At 40.5% G+C, this 20,690-nt stretch overlaps 1 protein-coding gene across 1 annotated transcript in view; it reads left to right on the top strand.

Moving 5' to 3' along the window:
* The window catches only part of LOC122790592 (centrosome-associated protein 350-like), a 541,040-nt gene that overhangs the window by 441,756 nt on the left and 78,594 nt on the right, over nt 1-20,690 (top strand). Inside the window, exon 11 of the mRNA XM_044058119.1 lies at nt 17,148-17,294. Coding sequence (XP_043914054.1) covers nt 17,148-17,294 — 147 coding nt within the window. The remainder of the gene's footprint in view (nt 1-17,147; nt 17,295-20,690) is intronic.

The following is a 20,690-nucleotide window of genomic DNA, read 5'->3' as shown; positions in this document are numbered from 1 at the left end:
TTTATAACAGCGATATTCCACATATGCCCCTGTTTTTGGGCCTCTGTTCCTCAGTTATGTCAGGCTTTCTCCAGATCTCATGCAGTAAGAGGTTGATAGTTAAGGTGTACCATTATTTGGTGTCTTCATTCCTGATATCATCCAAGTGATGTAGCAGAATGCCAGACATGTTATGAGGGAGAGGCCATATATATGAGGACAAAGCCTGGACATTCTGTGGGAATCTGTACAGTTGAGAGGTCTGTGTATGTCTGCCAATTAACAGGCTGTCAGGATTGTGTGGCAGTGTATTGTGTAAATGTTAGTTGGCTTGTGTTGGGCGGGGGATAGATGTAAGTGTCATGGCTCCTTTTCTATCAGACTGTGCATGCTGCTCCAGTTTCTGGTGCTCTATCAGCTGTATATGTTTGTAGGGGCAGACTGAGACATGTCCCATAACACCTCAGGATTCCTGCTACACTGTGACTTGGGGCACTATATGTACAGGTAGTGTGTGGGTGGCAAACTGGATATTTTTTTTGACACAGTCGTTATACTCGAGTGTTCATTTGGCTTAGAGGTATGTCACTGTGACTGTGGTGAAATTGGTTGTGGGTATGCACTTTCACACCGGTGTCTGTTTTTCACTCCTGTTACATCCCTGTAGTGCCTGATATATTTGCAAATGCATGTGTAATTCCCTATAGCTGATTTGGGGTAGTGTTGTGTCAGTCTGACTGTAGTTTGGATGGTGCTTGGTGACTTGCTTAGCAGCTCAGTGGCATTTCCCTAATGTCATGTTATGTCCAGATATGTGTAGGATGTCCAGTTGTCTGGCTCATATCTTTGGTCTGGTCCCCATAAGTGTTGTGTATTCCTGCAAAATCAATGGGATGATGTGATGATTTAGTCACACTAATGAGAAGCAAATGAGTCTTGCACTTGTGCTATTTCAGTCAATATATGTTAGAACAGAGGGTGTTACTGCAGTAACTGTCTCAGCTTATCTACTCAAGTATTTCAGATATGTCCTTATGTTCATAGCTTTCTCTCCCCACTTTGTCAGGCTTGGTCCAAATTTGTTGCAGTACTGGGTTCTGAGAACTGGCTGGATTGTTTCATAATGTCCAGGTTTATTGCTCATATATTTGGTCTGTTCCACAAATTATTCGTATTTCTGTGGTAAACCACTGCGATGATCTGAGAATTTCTGTCAGTAAATGATATACATTTCAGTATCAGACCTCATATCCTTCAGAATATGTATGCTGAAACAAACCCTGTTACTCTTGCAGCTATCTACGTTTCTTATGGCAGTATTTAAAGTACATCCCTACATTTGGCCTGTTGTCCCCCCATTTTGACAGCCTTTGGCCAGATGTCTTGCACTAAGAGGTTGAGAGGTATGGTTCTGAGGTATGCCTCTACTACATGTTATGTACAGATATATATATATATATATATATATATATATATATATATATATATATATATATGGATTCCTATTACTTAGCATCGCACAAACTTGCTTACTCACCACTTACACCCGCGCTAATACCTTTAAAAGAAAAGACAAAGGGTTATAAGAAAGTGGTGAGCAAGGGATATGCTGAGGGAAGAACAATATGAAAGGTAGCTAGGGATGTGCAGGATGGCTGTAGGGAAGGTCCACAGCTGTCCATTTTTTATACAGCAACAGCCGTGCATTTGTATGGAATTTGGAGGTGAATTTGAACACTCAAACCCTAGAGAAAGGGGGGAGGACAACAGAAATATGTTGTCAAGCCAATTGGACCAGATTACATGTGTCCAGTGGACAACTGTGCAAAATGAACAGCTATGTATGAGGCAATAATTTATTTGGGGACAGATGCCCCTTTTTTTTTTTAAGATGAAAGTGGGATGCCGGGGAAGGATTGTAGGTATGTCTGGGGAGATAGGTTGGGTGGGGAGACAGACAAGATAGCAGACAGGGGTGGTGTATGACATGTGAGGGATAAACATCTTGGATGGGGAGGGTGGTTGGGAATCAGAGGCCCATGAGCCCCATATGGATACGGTGGGACTGAAATCCACACCTCCAGGCAGTCATGACTGCACCTTCACAGCCCCAACAGGGTCTGTGCTGGGGACTGGGCAAGAGGGACAGCCTGCTCCTCAAGGTGTGCTAGGCAGTCCTCCATCTGGCACTGCTGGCCTCCCAACTCAGAGCAGATGACACTGCACACCATACCCCAGAACTGACGGCGGGTGACAGGCTCATCTCCATGCCCATGCCCAGGTGGTCCAAGAACCTGCAGAAGATGAGGTTCCAGGGTGGGTCCCAGATGTGCTGGGGCCTGGTGCCACAGCCAGATGGGGCAGGACAGGTGGATCCACTGGGATCAGCCTTCCCAAACATGCTATGGGGTTGAGGTTTTCCAAGATATATTGATTTGTCATGAACAAAACATTTCAATATTAGTTTGAAAGGCATGCATGGGTGTTCAGATTAACCCGAAACAACAGATGTGAAACAGGTGCATAGCAAACAGAACACATGTATAACTGGAACAACAGTAAGCATTGTAACAGCATGCCAGTAACAATGATAGCAACAGGCCACCAACAATGGTATTTGAACAAGGTATGTTAACATGCAACCAATTAATTATATGAATAATAATGTAAGACATGTCCCAACATTAGGTTTGGTAAAAACATACCCATAGTATATGAATAATAATTACTGATGCAGATGAGGGGTGGGAGGAGAGAAGAAAAGTCCATTAACAGCTGCATAGGCCTCTGTTTTTACAACAGTACTGCTCAATACTCTAGAGGTCTGCCCTAACTTTACATCTACCTACGCCTACCTATAACATACCCATATTTGTGAGGTGGGCCATGTAGATGGCCTTCTGTACAATGGTGCCCACATGGTGGGAAACTGTCAGGTTGCTACCAACCTCAATCCACAAGTCACCTTGCACCTGATTGCCTGCTCAGTACATTGTAACTGTCATACTTAGTGGGGATGAAATCTGCCACAGTAGGGGGAATGATGAATCTCCTGGCATTCCGTTTGCGGTAATGGTTCTTGTATCAGTCAGTAACTGGGTGAGTGCCTCTTGGGGGATGGCCACATCAGTAGGGGAATGTAATACAGTGGGCAACTTGCAAGCATCCATACACCTGGTAAGCCACAGGCCACTACTTTTGTCCTGTATCTCAGATACATATATCTCAAACAGTAGAGGCCTGAAGACCGATCCTTAGGGTACACCGTTGTGGATGACTCTACTATTAGAGGTGGGTTCTACTACTTTGACTAAGTGGGTACTGTCATTGGGCCAGTTAACTGCCTATCTGGTAACCTAGCTGTGTAGGTGTATGTATCCTGTCCACCTGGGGATTAGTGTGAGAGGATTGGGCTAGGTGAAGGTAGGCATTGTTCACCATCTTCCCCTAGTCCCTTTGTTTGTTGACCACTGCAGGGAGGTTGATCAGCTTTAACAGGCGTGATCTCCCTTTGACAATACCATGGTGTGTGGGCCCAGGCATTTTGATATTGCAGATGTCCCTGTACATAATGTCCTTGATATTGACTTCCATGCCCTTGCAGAGCAGGCTAGTTAGGCTGATGTGCATAATATTGGCTGGGTTGGTGGATTACTCCACCTTTGTGTATAGGGATGACAGTGGCTGTCCTGTGTGCATATGGGATGACACCGGTGCTCAGGCTGTGGTTGACTACAATGCAGAATGAATCTGAGAGCCCATGCCTGTGTTCATGTGGGATGCAGCCAGGGATGGTATCATGCCTATGGAGACCTCTGTGTGTTGCCTTTGAGAGGGTATTACAGACCTGCTTCCTGATGATGAGGGGAGGGTTGCAGGTGCTGTACATGCACAGGTGTACCACTGGGGGGGACAGGGGGCTGGTGTTTATACTTCACCTGTCTGCAGCCGGTTGCCTGTATCTATGCCATATATGCATGTGGTGTTTTTGACCACCACTACAGAGCAGATTTGTGTGTTACCTCTGGAATTGCAGACACGTGTGAAAGACCTAGTGATTTTTCTTGGTGGATATGTTAAATTTGCACTCAGACAGCCTTAGGGTACATCACCTGTGCCCTTAGTTGCTTGTGCAGACCAAGGTGACATTGCTTCCAGTGAGGCACCTGTTCCTTCTTGGCCCAACCAGCAACTGTTTCCATCCATTATGGTATTTGTGTATTGCTGCTGCCCACCACAGACGTTTACCCTACCTTGAGGGAGATGATGTCCTATCAGGTACTGGTGAGTCCATATAGCTATGTAGGTGCCCACACAGTATTGTGGTATGGGCCTGGACACTGCTGCTAGTTCCAACAAATGGGACGTTGGCTATACAGCTACTTCTACCTGCTATGGGGAGATTTATAGTCATTTTTGTACAGTTCATTCTGTTTGACACTGTGAAGGGGGGGGGCAGGGGAGATGGTGACCTGAACAGTGATGGATATGTGGTCAGATATTACAAAGAGGGATGGCACTGTAGGAGTGCTACAGTGGCTACTCGTGTTGGTTAGGACCAGGTACATGAGATTCCCACCTGCTGTAGAAGTGTTGACCGGCTGATCCACTGCATTGCCATTGACAAAGCCAAGGAATCTGTGCATTCATGTTCAGGTGGCATAGGTCAGGCACACTATGGCGGGGTATTTGAAGTCACCCAGGAGCAGAGTAGACGATTGAATCCAGACAGATTCCAGCAGGTCCCAATAGGTGTGGTGGGTGTCCATAGTCATGGTTGGAGGTCTATAGCTAGCTGTGATTTGAGTAGGTGCTTTGTCAACCGGCTAATCAACTGCATTGCCATGGTCTCAAGTTAATGCCAAAAAGTGCATAGTCATCCCCTTTGGGAAAAACAAAGTACCCACAAACTACCACATAGATGGTAGCCCCCTAAATATGGAAGATGTAATAAGGATCTGGGGACCAAAGTAGATAGTAACCTCTCCTCTGATAATCACATTGCCAAAGTGGTTAGAAAATCCTTCTATGTGGCCCACCTAATCACAAAAGGGTTTGCATCTAGATCGAAAGAGGTCATTGGGCCCCTCTACGCATCACTCATCAGACCCATCATAGAGTACAATTCCCCATTTGGGATGTACCTTACAAGACACCTGCAACAACTGGAAAGACCACAGATGTTCCTCACCAAGAGGATCACTGATCTCAAGCAGATACCCTATGCAGCTCGACTGAAGAAACTCCAGCTGTACTCGGTTGCATACTGCCTACTCAGAGGTGATCTCTGCCTGATATACAAGGCCCTGTCCAACCCAGAATTGATGGACATGCTCCAACCAAAGAAAACCATATCCCCTCGAGCCACACGCTCCAGGGATCTAAACCTCACCATGACAATAAATAGGATGTGCTGGAGGGATAGATTCCTGTCCCAGAGACTTCCCATGCTCTGGAACAACATTCCAATCTACATTAGGCAGAGCTCCTCGCTAACCCTCTTCAAGAGAAATCTTGACGAGTGGATGGAAAACAGAATATTTACCCCAGGGATCACTTCAATGGCTCTGCTGGACAGAGGCATGGGGATCTAATCTAAGGGGCGGCGAAAGCCAACACATTCCGGCTAGGCTTATAAATGCTTTCGGGCAGATAGCCTAGTACCTACCTATGAACCTATGAGCTGTTAACTGCACTCAGGATGTCACCCATGTGTCATATTGTTTGGCCAGCCTGGAGGTGTGTATGTGTATGCTAATGTTCAACACTCCACCTCCTGTGGCTTTGCGGGCCTCCATTTGGGGTCCAAATGTATGATGGGATGAGTGACCTGGGAAGTTTGGCGTGCTCTTCCCAGCTAGAAAGCAGGTGTCAGTGACTGCACAAATGTCAGCATCCTATAGGACAAGGTACGCTTACGTTAGAGCAAGACATCTGCACAAAGGCACACATCAGTGGTGGGCAAAGGCCAGTAAATAGTGTCACTTTATGACTCTAGCTGAAACATACTTAGTTGCCAGCAAAGACGGTGTCATATTCACAGGTGTATTTTGCAGGATATGACATCAGACAATGAAATGTATGCTAATTTGTTATGACTTCAGTCATTAATGGGTTGCCAGTGATGTGCCAGACAATATGCAACTGTTTGAGGCATTGACTACAAATATGAGGCAGACATGCGGTCAATCTGCAAAACTTTGGAAAGTTGTAAGGTATGGGTACAGTATATCACATATAGTTCAACACGCATATCTGCACCTGTCATGTAGTATGCACATACCCTATGTACATCTCACGTTTGTAAGACAAGCATATGTATCAGAGTAGCATTCACAAGTGACATATGAATCATTACAACATCCCAGGTAGCTGGCCTACCAGTGACACAATCAGTATTGGACAACAGAGACTTCATTAGTAGTCATACATGAGCTATCCTTTGCTGGGGTGACTCAGGGGACAGAGATGAGCCCGATGTCAGTGCAGGCAGAGCAAGCAGAAATGGCCATAGGTGCTGGACAGCAGCATGTGAGTCCAGCAGGTCTTTTCGCAGCCTAGTGTTTAATGTCCCATTTGACATCATTGCATTCCCCCTTCTGAATGATTGACATACCTGTTATAGTGCTCAGGAGTTTCCTCACAACAATGCAAATGGTTATGTTTTTGTAGTCACAGTCTGTCTTTGTGTAGATGGGTTGAGACCTGTGATGCATAGGCAGCAGCTTACCTTTTGTAGGTACTGCTCATGACCAGGTGATGGCCTGTGCACCAATCTGTGCCTCCAAATTGCTGCTTGCATCCAGAGCTGCTGTGTTGTCTTTCCATTTATCAATGCCATAGCAACACAGTGCTATAATTAAGGCCTTCATGTGTGCCTTGTCCCTTCTCCTTGCCTGTGTGGAAGACATTATGGAGGTATGGGGGCTACAACTTCATAGACAGTAGGTGGGAATACCTCTCAGGAGAGGACGTGGAGACAGCCCAGCAACATGGGGAACAAAGCTCCAGAATTGGGTACAGATTGTAAGTCAGTAGTGCTGGTATACACATAGAGGGTTGCTAGTTTAACTGGGTTTGTCTGGACATGCATTTTCTGCGTGACTTGACATCTGACAGTGATATGTCTCTGACATACCTCTCAACTATCCTGATGTCCACAGACTGGCCAGAGGTTTGGTCTGTTCCTCAGACAACGTCTGTATTTGTGGAATCAGTAGGATAATGTGAGGATTGTAGTCCATAACTCTTGACATCCATTGGTATTTCAGACATCATATCCTTCAGGGATGTTATGTTACAACAAATCCTGTGACACTGGTAACTGTTTCAGTTTGTAACCCCATTATGTGAGATATAGCCCTCTTTCTGGCCCCCTATCCCCCAAGTATGTCATGTTTTGTCCAGATGTCTTGCAGTAAGAGGGTCAGAGGTATGTGATATTATTTACTGACTGCACTCAAGGTATCATCCCATTAATTTACAGACTCCAGGAAGTGGTATGTGGCAGTGGCCAAGATTGTATAGTAGCATTGTGTGTAGATGTTTGGCTGAGTAGGGAGAGTAGCAGATGTGAGTGTCACAGTTCCTTTTTCTATCTGACTGTGCATGCTGCTACAGCTCCTGGTGGTCTATCAGTTGTGTATGTTTATAGGAGCAGACTGAGGAATGTCCTGTAACATCTCAGGATTCCCAGTACACTGTGAATTGGGCCAGTATATGTCAGAGTAGTGTGTGACTGGGAATCAAGATATGTTCATTCAGTCATTCTGCTCTAGAGTTCATTTGAGGTACTGGTATGTTGCTGTGACTGTGGTGCAAATGGTTGTGGGTGAACATTTATGCACCACTATCTGCTTTTCCCTACAGTTCCCTCCCTGTGCTGCATGATATATATATACATGAGTAATTGCCCAGAGCTGATTTGGATTAGTGTCGTGTTGGTATTACTGTGGTGCAGAAGTTGCTGGGTGACATAGTTGGCAGCTGTCACAGGTTTTTCCATTCTGTTACATGACTGCGGTCATACCTCTCCACTGTCCAGATGTCTAGATGCTGTGCAGATGCGTGGCTTATATGTTTTGTCTGTTGGCCACAACAGTTGAGGGTTTCTGAGAAATCACTGGGATGATGTGAGCATTGACATCAGTAAATAATAACATTCATTTGTGTTTCAGTCGTGGAATCTATCTGGCATTGTATGTTAAAGCAAACCATGCGACTGTATCAGACTTCTACGTGTATGACAGCCATATTTCAAAGATGTCACTATTGTTTGCCTTTTACCTCCCCCAGTTTGTCGGGCTTTTTCTAGATGTGTTGCAGTAAGAGGTTGGTTATCTGTCCATATATCTATGTATGAATACATAAATATATCTATGTATGAATACATAAATGTATATATATATATATATATATATATATAGAGAGAGAGAGAGAGAGAGAGAGAGACTGGCATTTATATATACATATATATGCATATAATAGAACTACGGATATAAAATTACCCCTTATGTTGAATGACTGTTGTAAATGATATGTTTGTAAAAACATTACAAATTCCTACAGCTCAGATGGTGTAGAGGTATGTTGCTGTGATTATTGTGCACAGGGTCCTGGGTTCCAGAGTTGGAAGTAATTGCTTTTTTTTCATTAATGTTAAATGACCAGAATGAATGATATGTTTGTAAAAGCATTATAGATTCCCACAGCTCAGATGGTGTAGTGGTATGTTGCTGTGATTGTAGTGCACAGCATCCCGGGTTCGGTACTTGGTAGAGCTCATTATTTTGTTGCTGGGCAGAACAAGGGCTGATGGAGACAGAGTGATTAAAACACTTTTAAGCAGTTGTAAGCAGGTTTGCACTGTTTTGCACGAAGCTAAGCATTGCTAACAGATGATTAAGTCCTCTTAGCTTCACTTAGCACCACTTACTCCCACTTATAGCCATGCTGATTTTCTTTAAAGAAAAGACAAAAGGGTGATAGGAAAATGGTGAAATGGGGGCAAGCAATGGGTAAAACATTATGAAAAGCAGCTAGGGATGTGCAGGATGGGTGTAGGAAAGGACCATAGCTCTACATTTCTTTGACAGCAGCAGCTGTGAATAATGTGTTCAATTTGGAATTTACAGCTTCACACCCCACTGGGAGGGATGTTGGTGACAGACATTTGTAGAATGATCTGTGGGTTGGCATTTTCAGAATGATCTGTGAGTTGACATTTGCAGAATGATCTGTGGGTTGATTGATTAGTTTCACTGTACATGGGGGCAAAATGTAGAGCTATGTGTGGGGCAATGTGTTTTTTGTGGGACAGATGCCATTTTTTTTAAGGTGAAAGTGGGATGTTGAGGAATGACTGTAGGTATGTTTGGGCAGGTAGTTTGGGTGGGACAGGTTGCATTTTCAGACAGAAAAGACATCAGACAGGGGCAGTATATGATAAATGAGGGGGTAAACACCTTTGACGGGAAGGATGGTTGGGAATCCAAAGCCCATGAGCCCCCAAATGGATACAGTGGGACTAAGGTCCCCACACATGGGCATTCACCACTGCTCCTTCATGGCCCCAAAGGTGGCTGTGCTGGGGACTGGACTGGAGGGGCAGCCTGCCCCTCGAGGTACACCAGGTGGCCCTCAATCTGGCACAGCTGTCCACCCAACTCTGCTCAGATGGAGCTGCACACCAAACCTCGGAACTGACTGCGGGTGACAGGCTCCCTTCTGCGCCTACTCCCAGGGGGCCCATCCCCTGAGGCGGTTCCACCCAAAGGTGGTGCAGGACCAGTAGATGAGAGAGTCCTGGGTTGGGTCCCAGATGTGTTGGGGCCCAGTGCCATAGCCAGATTAGGCAGGACAGGTGGATCGACCAGGATCAGCCTTCCCAAATGTGCTATGGTGTTGAGGTTTTAAAGAATGTTTTTAGTCATGAACAACACATTTCAAGACTAGTTATAACAGCATGCATGGGTGTTCCAATTATCCCCATAAAACAGATTTGAAACAGTTGCATAGCAAAACAAACAAATGCATAAATGGAACAACAGTATGCATAGTAACAGCATGCCAGTAACATTGATGGCAACAGGCCACCAACAATGGTATTTGAACAAGGTATGTTAACATGTAACCAATCAAATATATGAACAATAATAGAATACAAGTCCCAACATTTGGTTTGGAGAAAAACATACCCGTAGTATATGAATTATAGCATTGATCTAAATGAGGGGTGGGGGGAGAGACAAAAGGTCCATTAACAACTGTTTATGCTTCAATTTTCCAAAACAGTACTGCTCTACACTCTATGGGTCTGCTCTCACTTTATATCTGCCTATGGCCCATAGCTTCTGTAGCACATACATACCTATTAATCTGTCAGCCTGGAATGGTATGGGGCAAACTTTGACAACTCTGGGTACTTGAATAGAGGGGACTCGTACATGCCAGGGTTGCATATCTGGCACAGGAGTACCCTGGACTGTTATGTGAGTGTGCTACTGGCATACTTCACCTGATTTCCTGTGTCCAGGGTTATTGGCAGCAGTGACCACTAGCCATGACAGTGTGACACTTGAGAGACATGTATCAGGAATAGTGCATGTTGTATGTACCTATCCTGCTGTCATTTGCAGGCATGTGGTGGAACAGTTGAACAGCTGTACACAGTTTATTAGTATACCCTTCATATAGCTACTACCAACATTTCCTTACCTGTAAAACCTGTGGAGAAAATATCTGCTAACACTACCTGACCATTTTTACATTTATTCCTAATTTCTTATGTGTAGATATGCACACATCTTACTACCACTCCCTGGATTCGAACCATGTCTGGGTGTGCAAAATTAACAACTAAGCTATTTCTCATCACACTGAGTTACTGGGAAACTGCTGTTTTTGTTTCACTGGTTTCTTCCTAATATTCTCTTGGTTAGACAGTCTGAACTTGTAATCCTGTGATGATGCATGCATGACAGAGAGTTACTGTACTATGCATTAATCCTTTGGATTACTACAATCTGGAAAGCACAGGTTAACACAAGGCAATGCTGGATGCAACACACTTTGAAACTTTACACATTACTATTCAGGGATCAGAGCTTAGTGCAGTATATATTTCACATTTCAGCTATATCTTGTTTTACAGCTCCACCATCTACAGTTTTTCTTAACAGCTGGTTCACAGAACAACCTCATTTAATGCATGCTGTCACAGACATATTTGCTGTGAAGAACCTGTATACATTATCGGGTCTATATTATGTTGTCGAAGTTTTACAACTTCGAAAGCTATATGGTCGAATCCATATGTTCGAAGTAGTAAAACTTCGAAAACTTAAAATAAAATAATAAAAAATGTTCCTGATGGTTGTAAGCAGGGGTCAAGCCTCCCTGTACCCCCCATACCCCCCGCTCTTTAAATATACTAACTCTGAGATCATGCTACAGTGTAGTAAAGGCAAATATTCCCTTTCCACACTGTACAGCATTGTAGTGCGATCTCTGAGTTGGTACTCAGAGACCGCAGGTAATTTATTTATTATTTTTATTTATTTATTTTTTTTAAGTTTTAGAAGTTTTACAACTTTCAACATATGGGTTCAACCATATAGCGTTCAAAGTTGTAAAACTTCAACAATGTGATATAGACTCTACATTATATATGTGTACAACAATATACCAGAATAAACACAACAGTTTTTTGTAGGGATCTTTATTACACATCAATATTAGACGGTGAAACTTTATTCAGTTCACACAGTAACAGCATACCTACTAGCAGTAAGCAATGTACTCTTTCTTAGCTACTTGAACAATATATTGCAAAACAGATTTATACTCACCAGTCTGTCGGCATAGGCTTTTAACCCTCTTTGCTGCAGCTGTAGGGAAGAAAAACAAACATTATGCATACCTGTCTATCACATTCTCAGGCTAGTATTTGCTACAAAACTACTTGATAGTGATGCTTACTCACTATTCGAGCATTCCGTGCCCATGCATCTTGGATCCACTGATAACAATTAAAGCAACCAATTAGTTCTTATTAGATAACACTGATTACTTATTACCAACAAACAAACCAAATCAAAATGCTGCACACAATCAGCATAAATTAAGGTACTCTTCTAGGCAGGTATTTATAGTGAAACAAATAACTGCAAACTCATTATTAAAGAAACTCAAAATAAGCATCTTTCTTTAAATTCAAATGAGGACAACTGAACAAAATATTCAAATTGCTTATGATGATTTAGTTAGTAGATTTGCTAATATTGATCAATGTGCATCCTCTACAAAACATCTCCATCAAACTCTACAAACCTAGCTACAAATTGACCTGCATGACATGGAAACCTCTTAATCTATAGCTCATTAGAATTAAAGCTGTATAGCTCATATCTTACAGCCCCTCGTCATCATCAACCCACTTTTTTCTCATTTTCTACATGGGTTTGGGGGGTCTTGTCAACTGTTGCAATCTCTCTCAGTTCAATACCACTCTCTTACCTTCTTCGACAGTCATTCCTGACTGTTGCAGGTCTTATTTCACACAGTCCATCCACCTGTTTGCTGGCTGCCCTTGTTTCCTCTTGCCTTCCTCCAGTCTGTCCAAAATCATCTTCACCAAACCGTTTTCTGCATTTCTGCACATGTGCCTGAATAACTGTAATATGTTCTCTGCAGTTGGAGCTAATTTGGTGTCTGTTCTAATTTCTTCATCTGTCTCACAGTGTGTATCCTACCACCCATCTCAAGCAATTCATCTCCATTACCACTAACTTTGTCAACTAGTCTGCCTTTACTGCCCAGGTTACTGTACCATACAGTAGTACTGGTCATGCCATTGTTTTGCCCACCTTACTTTTTAGCTTCTTTGGCATTCTTCTGTCATACACTACCCATGACACACTGTGCCAGGTGGCTGCAGCCCTGCTGATTCTAGCTTTGACATCCTCATGCAGACTTCCTTTCTTCTCAACCACCCCTCCCAGATAGTTATAGCTGTTAATCTTGTCCACTATTTCCCCTTCTGTCTCATTTCTCAACTTCTTCTGATTTCCCCCATTTGATACCATAACAACTGTCTTATTTGTACTCCATTTTATGTGCCATAGCTTTTGCATTCCATTCCAATATCCTTTGCTGAAGTTCTTGCTCAGAGTCTGCATGTAATGCCACACCGTCTGCTTGCAGCAGTTTTCTTGATCTATCCCCTCTGACCTGTTTGCTAATATAGTCCATTACCAGTATAAACAGCAGTGGGCTCAAAACTGAACTTTGATGCACATCCAGTCCCACTGGGAAACCCCTCTGTGAGACAAAACACTGTTTGTACTTGAGGCACTGGGTCCTTGTACATAGCATGTACTAATTTAATCAGTGTTTCTGGGACTTTAAAACAACACATGACTGCTCACATCAGCTTTCTTGGGGCATTATAATATACTTTCTCCAAGTCTAGGAATGCCAACTTGGGTCTTTCTTCATTGCTAGCGTTTTCTCAATTGTCTGTCTCACTGCAAACATCAGGTTGTTGTGCTGCAACCCCATCTGAATCCAAACCGTTCATCTCCCATCTTACTTTCGACTACTGTGTGTGTATATTCATTTATCAGTCACCCTGTCCAGAACTTTCATGCAGTGTGACAAGAGTTTTATATCTCTGTACTGCCCACAGTTGTGGATGTCCATTTTATTCTTGTGCACACTGGCATTAGTATGCTTATTCTCCAGTCATCTGAAATACACTTTTCTCTCCATACTGCTATGAGTACCCTCAGGAGCCATTTCTCCCCAGCATCACCAGGCATCTTCTCTCTTAATGACAAATTATTTCTTTTGATAAACTGGTACTGCATGACAACTAACAAATATTTAAATAACCAAAGTACTGTAACCATTTTTATCATGCTAACTGTCTCAAACCTTAGTCTGTCTGAATGACCATTTTGTTAATATTTGTTAATTACTCTACATTTAAACATGCCCTTTGTGTGCTACAAAGTCTAACCATCATACATCAAATGGATATTCACTTACATCAGCATTGAGAGGTTTTAATAATATATGCATAATTTTGCTGTACTAATCTTTTGCTTCGGGATGCTTGAATGAGTAATTATAGTTGCAACTCTTTATCTGTAATTTTATTAATTGTAACACAACTATATATTTACTTTCTGTATTGGCACTTACGTCTAGAGCTCTTATTCATAGCTCCCACTGAAAATGAGTTATACCCCCGTAGGACAGCCCTGCAAGCAAAGCAAAACATATATACATTGATATGTAAATAAATAAACAAAAATAAATACATGCATGCATAGATGCATATTATAAAACCAAGATGACAGAAGAAATTCATAGGAGAGCAAGAAATGTATTTGGTCAACATCAGGCATCAAATAAAAATAGTATAAGAAGCTTAAACTGTATTATCTTTTATTAAAACACCTTTATTAAATGATCACTTAAGACACAGGCACATATACATTAATACAAAAGAAAACTTTTTTTCATTTACTACATTGTACATTGCATACATGCCTTCTTTCTTAATAACAACTGTCATTCTGTCCAACATTACAGAAATTGCTTAATTCCGGCCTTCTCTTAAACCTCACTAACACCACCTGAACATTATTACATTATTTTGCATGTATTATTTCCACAAATTTAATTTAACCCTTCCCTTTTCTAAAGAGCCCACTTCCAGTTCTTTTATCTCATTTACAATATTCAGTACTTCAAATACAGTTGGTTTAGATATTGATTTCCATTTTCTAGTAATTATTTTTCTGGCAGCCCCCCTGGCTTGAATGATCATATTAATTTGAAATGTGTTTTAAATAAGATGGTTATACCTAGTACAAGAAATGGTTTTAAAGGAACTTGATTGGATGTGTTTTAGATGATGTCATGATTTTTTTACTATTTTATGAGCTGAGTTTTATCTTATAATCAGAGTCTCAAGAAGTTTGAATTTGAACAGAAGAAAGTGCTCACTCTGTGTGTAATAAAGTGTTAGTTTGAAGGAGGAACACAGTGGAATTCTGATTTTTTTTTCCTGTTTTTATTTTGTTTTTAAAAGTCTGGTGTTGGGTGATACTCCATTCTGTTTTTATTTTTTATTCTCAAACAAAACCGCAATCATCTTCCTTCTTACTTTCTATTACTCTCTATATTCATTTATCAGTCACTCTCCCCAGTACTTTAAGCTGTGTGGAAGGAGTTTGATGCCACTGTACTGCCCACAGTTGTAACTGTTCCATTTGTTGTTGTTTAGTGTTCTTAGGATGCTTATTCTACAGTTATTGAGGTGACCGCTTTCCCTCCATACCATCATAAGTGCCCTCAGGAGCCATTTATTCTGTAATGTGCCCAAAACCTTGACCATAGTGGCTGTGCTTTTATTTGAGCCTGCTGGCTCCCTGGCTTCATTTTCCTTAGTGCTTTTATTACTTCTGAACGGGTTCCCATTCCTCAGTTGTGCAAGCGGCAGTACAGTTTTTGTGGATTTTGTTCATTCAGAAGCCTCTTAGCACCCCTTCCGTCTGTCTTTGATGTCCTCTGGACTGGTGAGCAGATTATCACTGGAAACCTTTATGAATGGCATCTGTTGACTACCTTCAATACAGTCTTTGTCTTTGCCTTGCAGTTTGATCGAGCTTTTTCTGCCATCTGCTGAGACACTTTCTAGAAGCTGTAGAGTTTCTCTGACTCGTTGCTCTTTGCCACCATGACTAATCTCTTAGCTTCTTTATTAGCTAACCAGTATTCCTTCTTATTTTGATCTGCCTTTTCTGTTTCACACCTCTTGCTGTCCTCCTTTCTTTTGACTTGTGCATTCCACCACCACCTTTTTTATATGGGTGAAATTTAATTAAATGAAAGCGGAATCTGTCTAATATGAATCCATCGACACGTAAACAGCGAAACGTGGAAATGTCAAACGCACTAAATAGCGAAATCGGAAATGTCGAATTGTCATAGTTAGCCCATCTGCGGTATAGCTGCATAAGGTAAGTGTGCGATAGTTACGGACCTTAGGGTTAGGGTGTGGGTTAAGGTAAGTGCATAGATAGGTAATGTATGTAAGGTTTAGTGTAGGGTTTTGTTAAGTGTATGTGTGTGGAATATTTACTTTGTGTGGGTATAGTTCTGTAGGGTAAGTGTGCGGTAGTTACGGACCTTAGGGTTAGGGAGGGGTTAAGGGTAGTGCATAGATAGTTCTGTATTTGGGGTTTAGTGTAGGGTTACAAGTGGGGTTTTGGTGCTTTAATTTAGGGTTAGTAGTAGGGTTTTGGTTAGTGTATGTATGTGTTTTTTGTTGTTATGTTTGCGTAGGTAGTATGTTACGGGCGGTGGGGTTGGCCGACTATTGCGGTTTCGATGTTTAAATTTTGCGGTTTTGCATGTTCGATGTTATCGCATTTCGCTGTTTATGTGTCGACGGATTCGTATTCGAAGGAGTCCGCTTTTGTTTAATTAAAGTAGACCCTTTTTATATACCTTATTTCCATACCTTAGTTTGCCACATATTTTTCTATTGTCTTCATGCATTCTGTGTTTGAGATGTTGTCATGCTTCTTCTGCTCCTATGTTACTGCTATCGTTAACTTCTAAATCTTCAGTGTAGTCTCTGCACCTTCTCTAACCACTGCATGCAGCTGATTGTTACTATCGATGGTTTATCAGTCATCATCTCCAACGCTTCCAAGCAGTGTGGCAGAAGTCTGATAATCCTGTACTGCTCACAAGAGAGTATTATATTTAAAAAAATATATGCACAACAATATTAATAGCGAGGTGTGTGGCTCATGGAACAAATGTCTCATACAAGTGGTGTAGAACGACTGGTACAACCTTCCCAAGCAAGTAGACAACAGTGACTGAAAAAAAGACTGCCAAGGAGAGGCATAAGGCTCTCCTTACAAGGATTTGGGTAGGAAGATAAGATATTTAGTAAGTGCGCGATGTAGTAATGGTCAGATCAGGTGGACCATGGAAGCCTTCAAAATTTATACTTCTGTAAGTTGTGGTAAATCATTATATTTTTGTTACACACGACACTAATTTAGAAATATAACGGTTTCAATTGATTTTTTTTTTTGTAAAACTTAAATAATTAATGGCTGTTGTCTTACTTCAATATGCAGACTGAAATTAAACACCTGCAAAAGATCTACAAAGCTGCTCATGAAGAAAGAAAGTTGTTGCTGAGGCAACAGAATGAAATCATGAAACTAAGAAAATCCACAGAACAGCTACAACAAAAACTGTACAGTTCACCAGAAGGACAACAGGTTATTAACAATTTTCTGCACAAACATTTCTCTATTATTATTTTTTTTTTAATTAGGGTGCTGTATTTTCTTTTCTGAATGTATAACTGATTAGATAAATTAAGTTACTGTATTCAGTGCCATTATCTTATTGTATATTTGCTGTCTATAAACCTATAACCTCTAATGAATTTTGTGACTATTTAACTCAAACCAGTCAGCTATTAATAAAAAACATTGAATAAAAATAAAAAAGTGTGAGGTTTTCCTTATGTTGATAGTTACATTTCTAGCAGTAGAAATACAAACAGAGAGAATGATTTCATCAAACTGACACAATCTTATTAGGTTTGGTGATACTCAAGATAATTCCACTGGTTTATAATTCAATGCCTTTATCACTGAATCACACTTAAGTCCCCATGTCATTGTTATTTAAACACCTTTATTTAATTATCACTTAAGACATAGGCAAACATACATTTATATTAAAGAAAGCAAATGGTATTAACACGTTCCTAATTGCAATCATTATATATCAGATGTTTTTTGCACAACTGTAATCAGTCTAACAAATCTCATTCCTCCTCCTCCAAAACATTATTATGAATGTATTGATGTAGTAGTCCCACTAGCCTTTTCTAAAGATCCCAGTTCCAGCTTCTTTGTTACCATATTCAGTATGTTCGGTACAGTTGGTTTAGACTTCTATATACTTTATTTTATAGTGCCCCCATAAATATGGGTATTGCTGGACCATTTCATGTACAGGCACATAGTCTACAGTTATAGCCTTTGTTTTATCTTCATTAATTTTATATACAGGTAAGACTTGAAAATATCTCAAGATGTTCCACAACATTGAGATGTCCTTCTCTGGTTTTATCAGGCACAAAATAATATCATCTCTAATTAAAGCCAATCTTTCTTGATTACCATGCCAATTATATCCTCAAATTTCTGTGTCTTTTATTTTCTTTGCTAATGTCTCTAAGTAAAAAGCAAATAAAAGGTAGAGAGGACATCCCAGCATGGTTCCTTTGTTCAGACACAGCTTGTCAGAGAGGTACTTTCTCATAATGTGTAATATGTAAATTCGTATCAGTCTTTTGCATTGTATCTTGTTATTTTCTGTGTTGTGTTCATCTGTATGGAGCTTTTCTCCCCAGGCCTCTGCTGAAAATGGACATATATCCAGTCGGACTATCCCGGTCAACAAATGTAAAATAAATAAATAATTTCTAACACATAAAATTTGAAAATATGTTCAGGTCCTTCCTTACAAACATGTTCTGCCATTGCATTGGTCTCTAACATTCCTGATGTCCCTATAGTGCTCTAAAATTTGTTCTTTTAAAGAACGGTTTGTTTTTCCTATAGAAAATGCATAGCAAATGTGACAAAAACTAAAATATACAATGTTTCTAGTCTTACAATCTGCATAAAAATGTAATTCTACCTTAAAATTTTCATATGGGTGTGTAAAATATGATCCTATATACACATGCTTATCTATAGTGGTTAAAATATTCCAATTATTATCAATACATAGTTTCTCATGGTCTATATCTTTTACAGCATTATCTGCAAAAGACGGTAAGACGGTCTACATTTTGTTGATTTTTGACAAGGTGAATTTGGTATGCAGTTTATTGGAAATAATATTGGAAAATGTTTATGCTTTTGAAGAAGAGTTTTTCTTGCAGAAAGTTGGTGTAGTTATCGGCACAGAATGTGCAAATAGCTACTGGAACGTAGCTTTAGTACAACGGGAAACAACTCGAGTCTTACAAGGGAATTAGTATAATAGGTATATAGCATGGTATACACGCTTTGTGAATGATATTTTTCTGCTATGGGAAGGGCCTGTAGATATTTTAGAGAAATTCATAGAATATTTGCATACTACCACAACATTTCTTAAATTTACACATAAATATTCCCTAGAACAGATAGAGTATTTGGATGTGGTGATTAAGAAAGCTAAGATAGGGAGTATACAGACTAGTTTATATAGGAAACCCAGTAAGAAAAATAATTTATTGCACAAGAATAGCCTGCATCTGAGACATGTTATGCATAACATCATGAAAGGACAGTTTTATAGAATTATGATGTTGCATAATAAAAAGACACAACTAGAACAAGCAATTAAGTCTTTGAAACAAGATTTTTTGAGTAGAGGGTATACAGAGAAAGAAATAGACACTTGTATTGCCAACACATGGAAGGATAGGCAAGGTAAATGTAGACCATATTTTGCAGATAATGGTATAGACTATAGAAGATATAGTCCATGAGAAACAAAGTATTGATAATACCCTTAGAGTTCCGCTTTTGTATTCCAGTGATATAAACAAGTTTTGTGATATTATTAAAAATAATTGAAATATTTTAACCACTATAGAAGAACTGAAAAGTGTTATAGATGATGTACCACATTTTTCTTTTAAAAATAAGTCCTTAAAAAGACATTTGTGCTTTAAATCATATGGGAATAGGAATGTTAGTCAAGTAGGGTGGAAACATATATTTGTAGAAATTGTACAACATGTCGGTCGGGACCCCCTCACCCAGGCGGGAGCGCTCCCGGCCCGCCCGATCTCGCACCCTCTCTCCCTTCCGGACTTCCGTGGGGGAGGGACCCCTCCGGGCTTCCGGATCATATTTTACACACCCATATAAAAAATTTAAGGTAGAATTAAATTTTATGCAGATTGTAAGACTAGAAACATTGTATATTTTAGTTTTTGTCAAATTTGCTATGCATTTGCTGTAGGAAAAATGAACCGTTCTTTAAACAAACGAATTTTAGAGTACTATAGGGACATCAGGAATGTTAGAGACCAATGCACTGGCAGAACATGTTTGTAAGGAAGGACTTGAACATATTTTTAAATTTTATGTGTTAGAAATTATGGAAGAAGGAATGAGAGGAGGAGATATAAGGAATAGAACAGAGACAGCAGAACAAAAGTGGATCCTATATTTTAATGCCAACAAACCACCAGGCATAAATGGGATGATGTCCTTAAAACCATTTCTGAAAACGAAATCACTTAGACACTGAAATTATGCATTTTAAATTCTTTTAATGTTATGTATAGATGCATATGTGATTTTAGTTTTGTATATCTTATACATATTTTAACATTTGTAGGGAGATAATGGAGTGATTGGACACTTTGACTGACTATAAGTGATGATAAGTATATAGGTTCATAGGTTCATACTAGGCTATCTGCCCTAGGGAATTTATAAGCCTAGCCAGAGTATGTTTGGCTTTCACCACCCATTTTAAATTAATTTTGCTATGCCCTTTTCCAAGGTTAGTATACTGTGCCTCTGTCTAACAGTGACACAGAAGTGATACCCGGGGTAAACCTACGATCTCCCATCCACTCATCAAGATTCCTC

The sequence above is a fragment of the Protopterus annectens genome, chromosome 16.part0, assembly GCF_019279795.1.
Source record: "Protopterus annectens isolate FY-2018-M chromosome 16.part0, PAN1.0, whole genome shotgun sequence".
In the NCBI taxonomy this organism is placed as follows: Eukaryota; Metazoa; Chordata; order Ceratodontiformes; family Protopteridae; genus Protopterus; species Protopterus annectens.
This window is presented reverse-complemented; position numbering and strand designations above follow the sequence as displayed.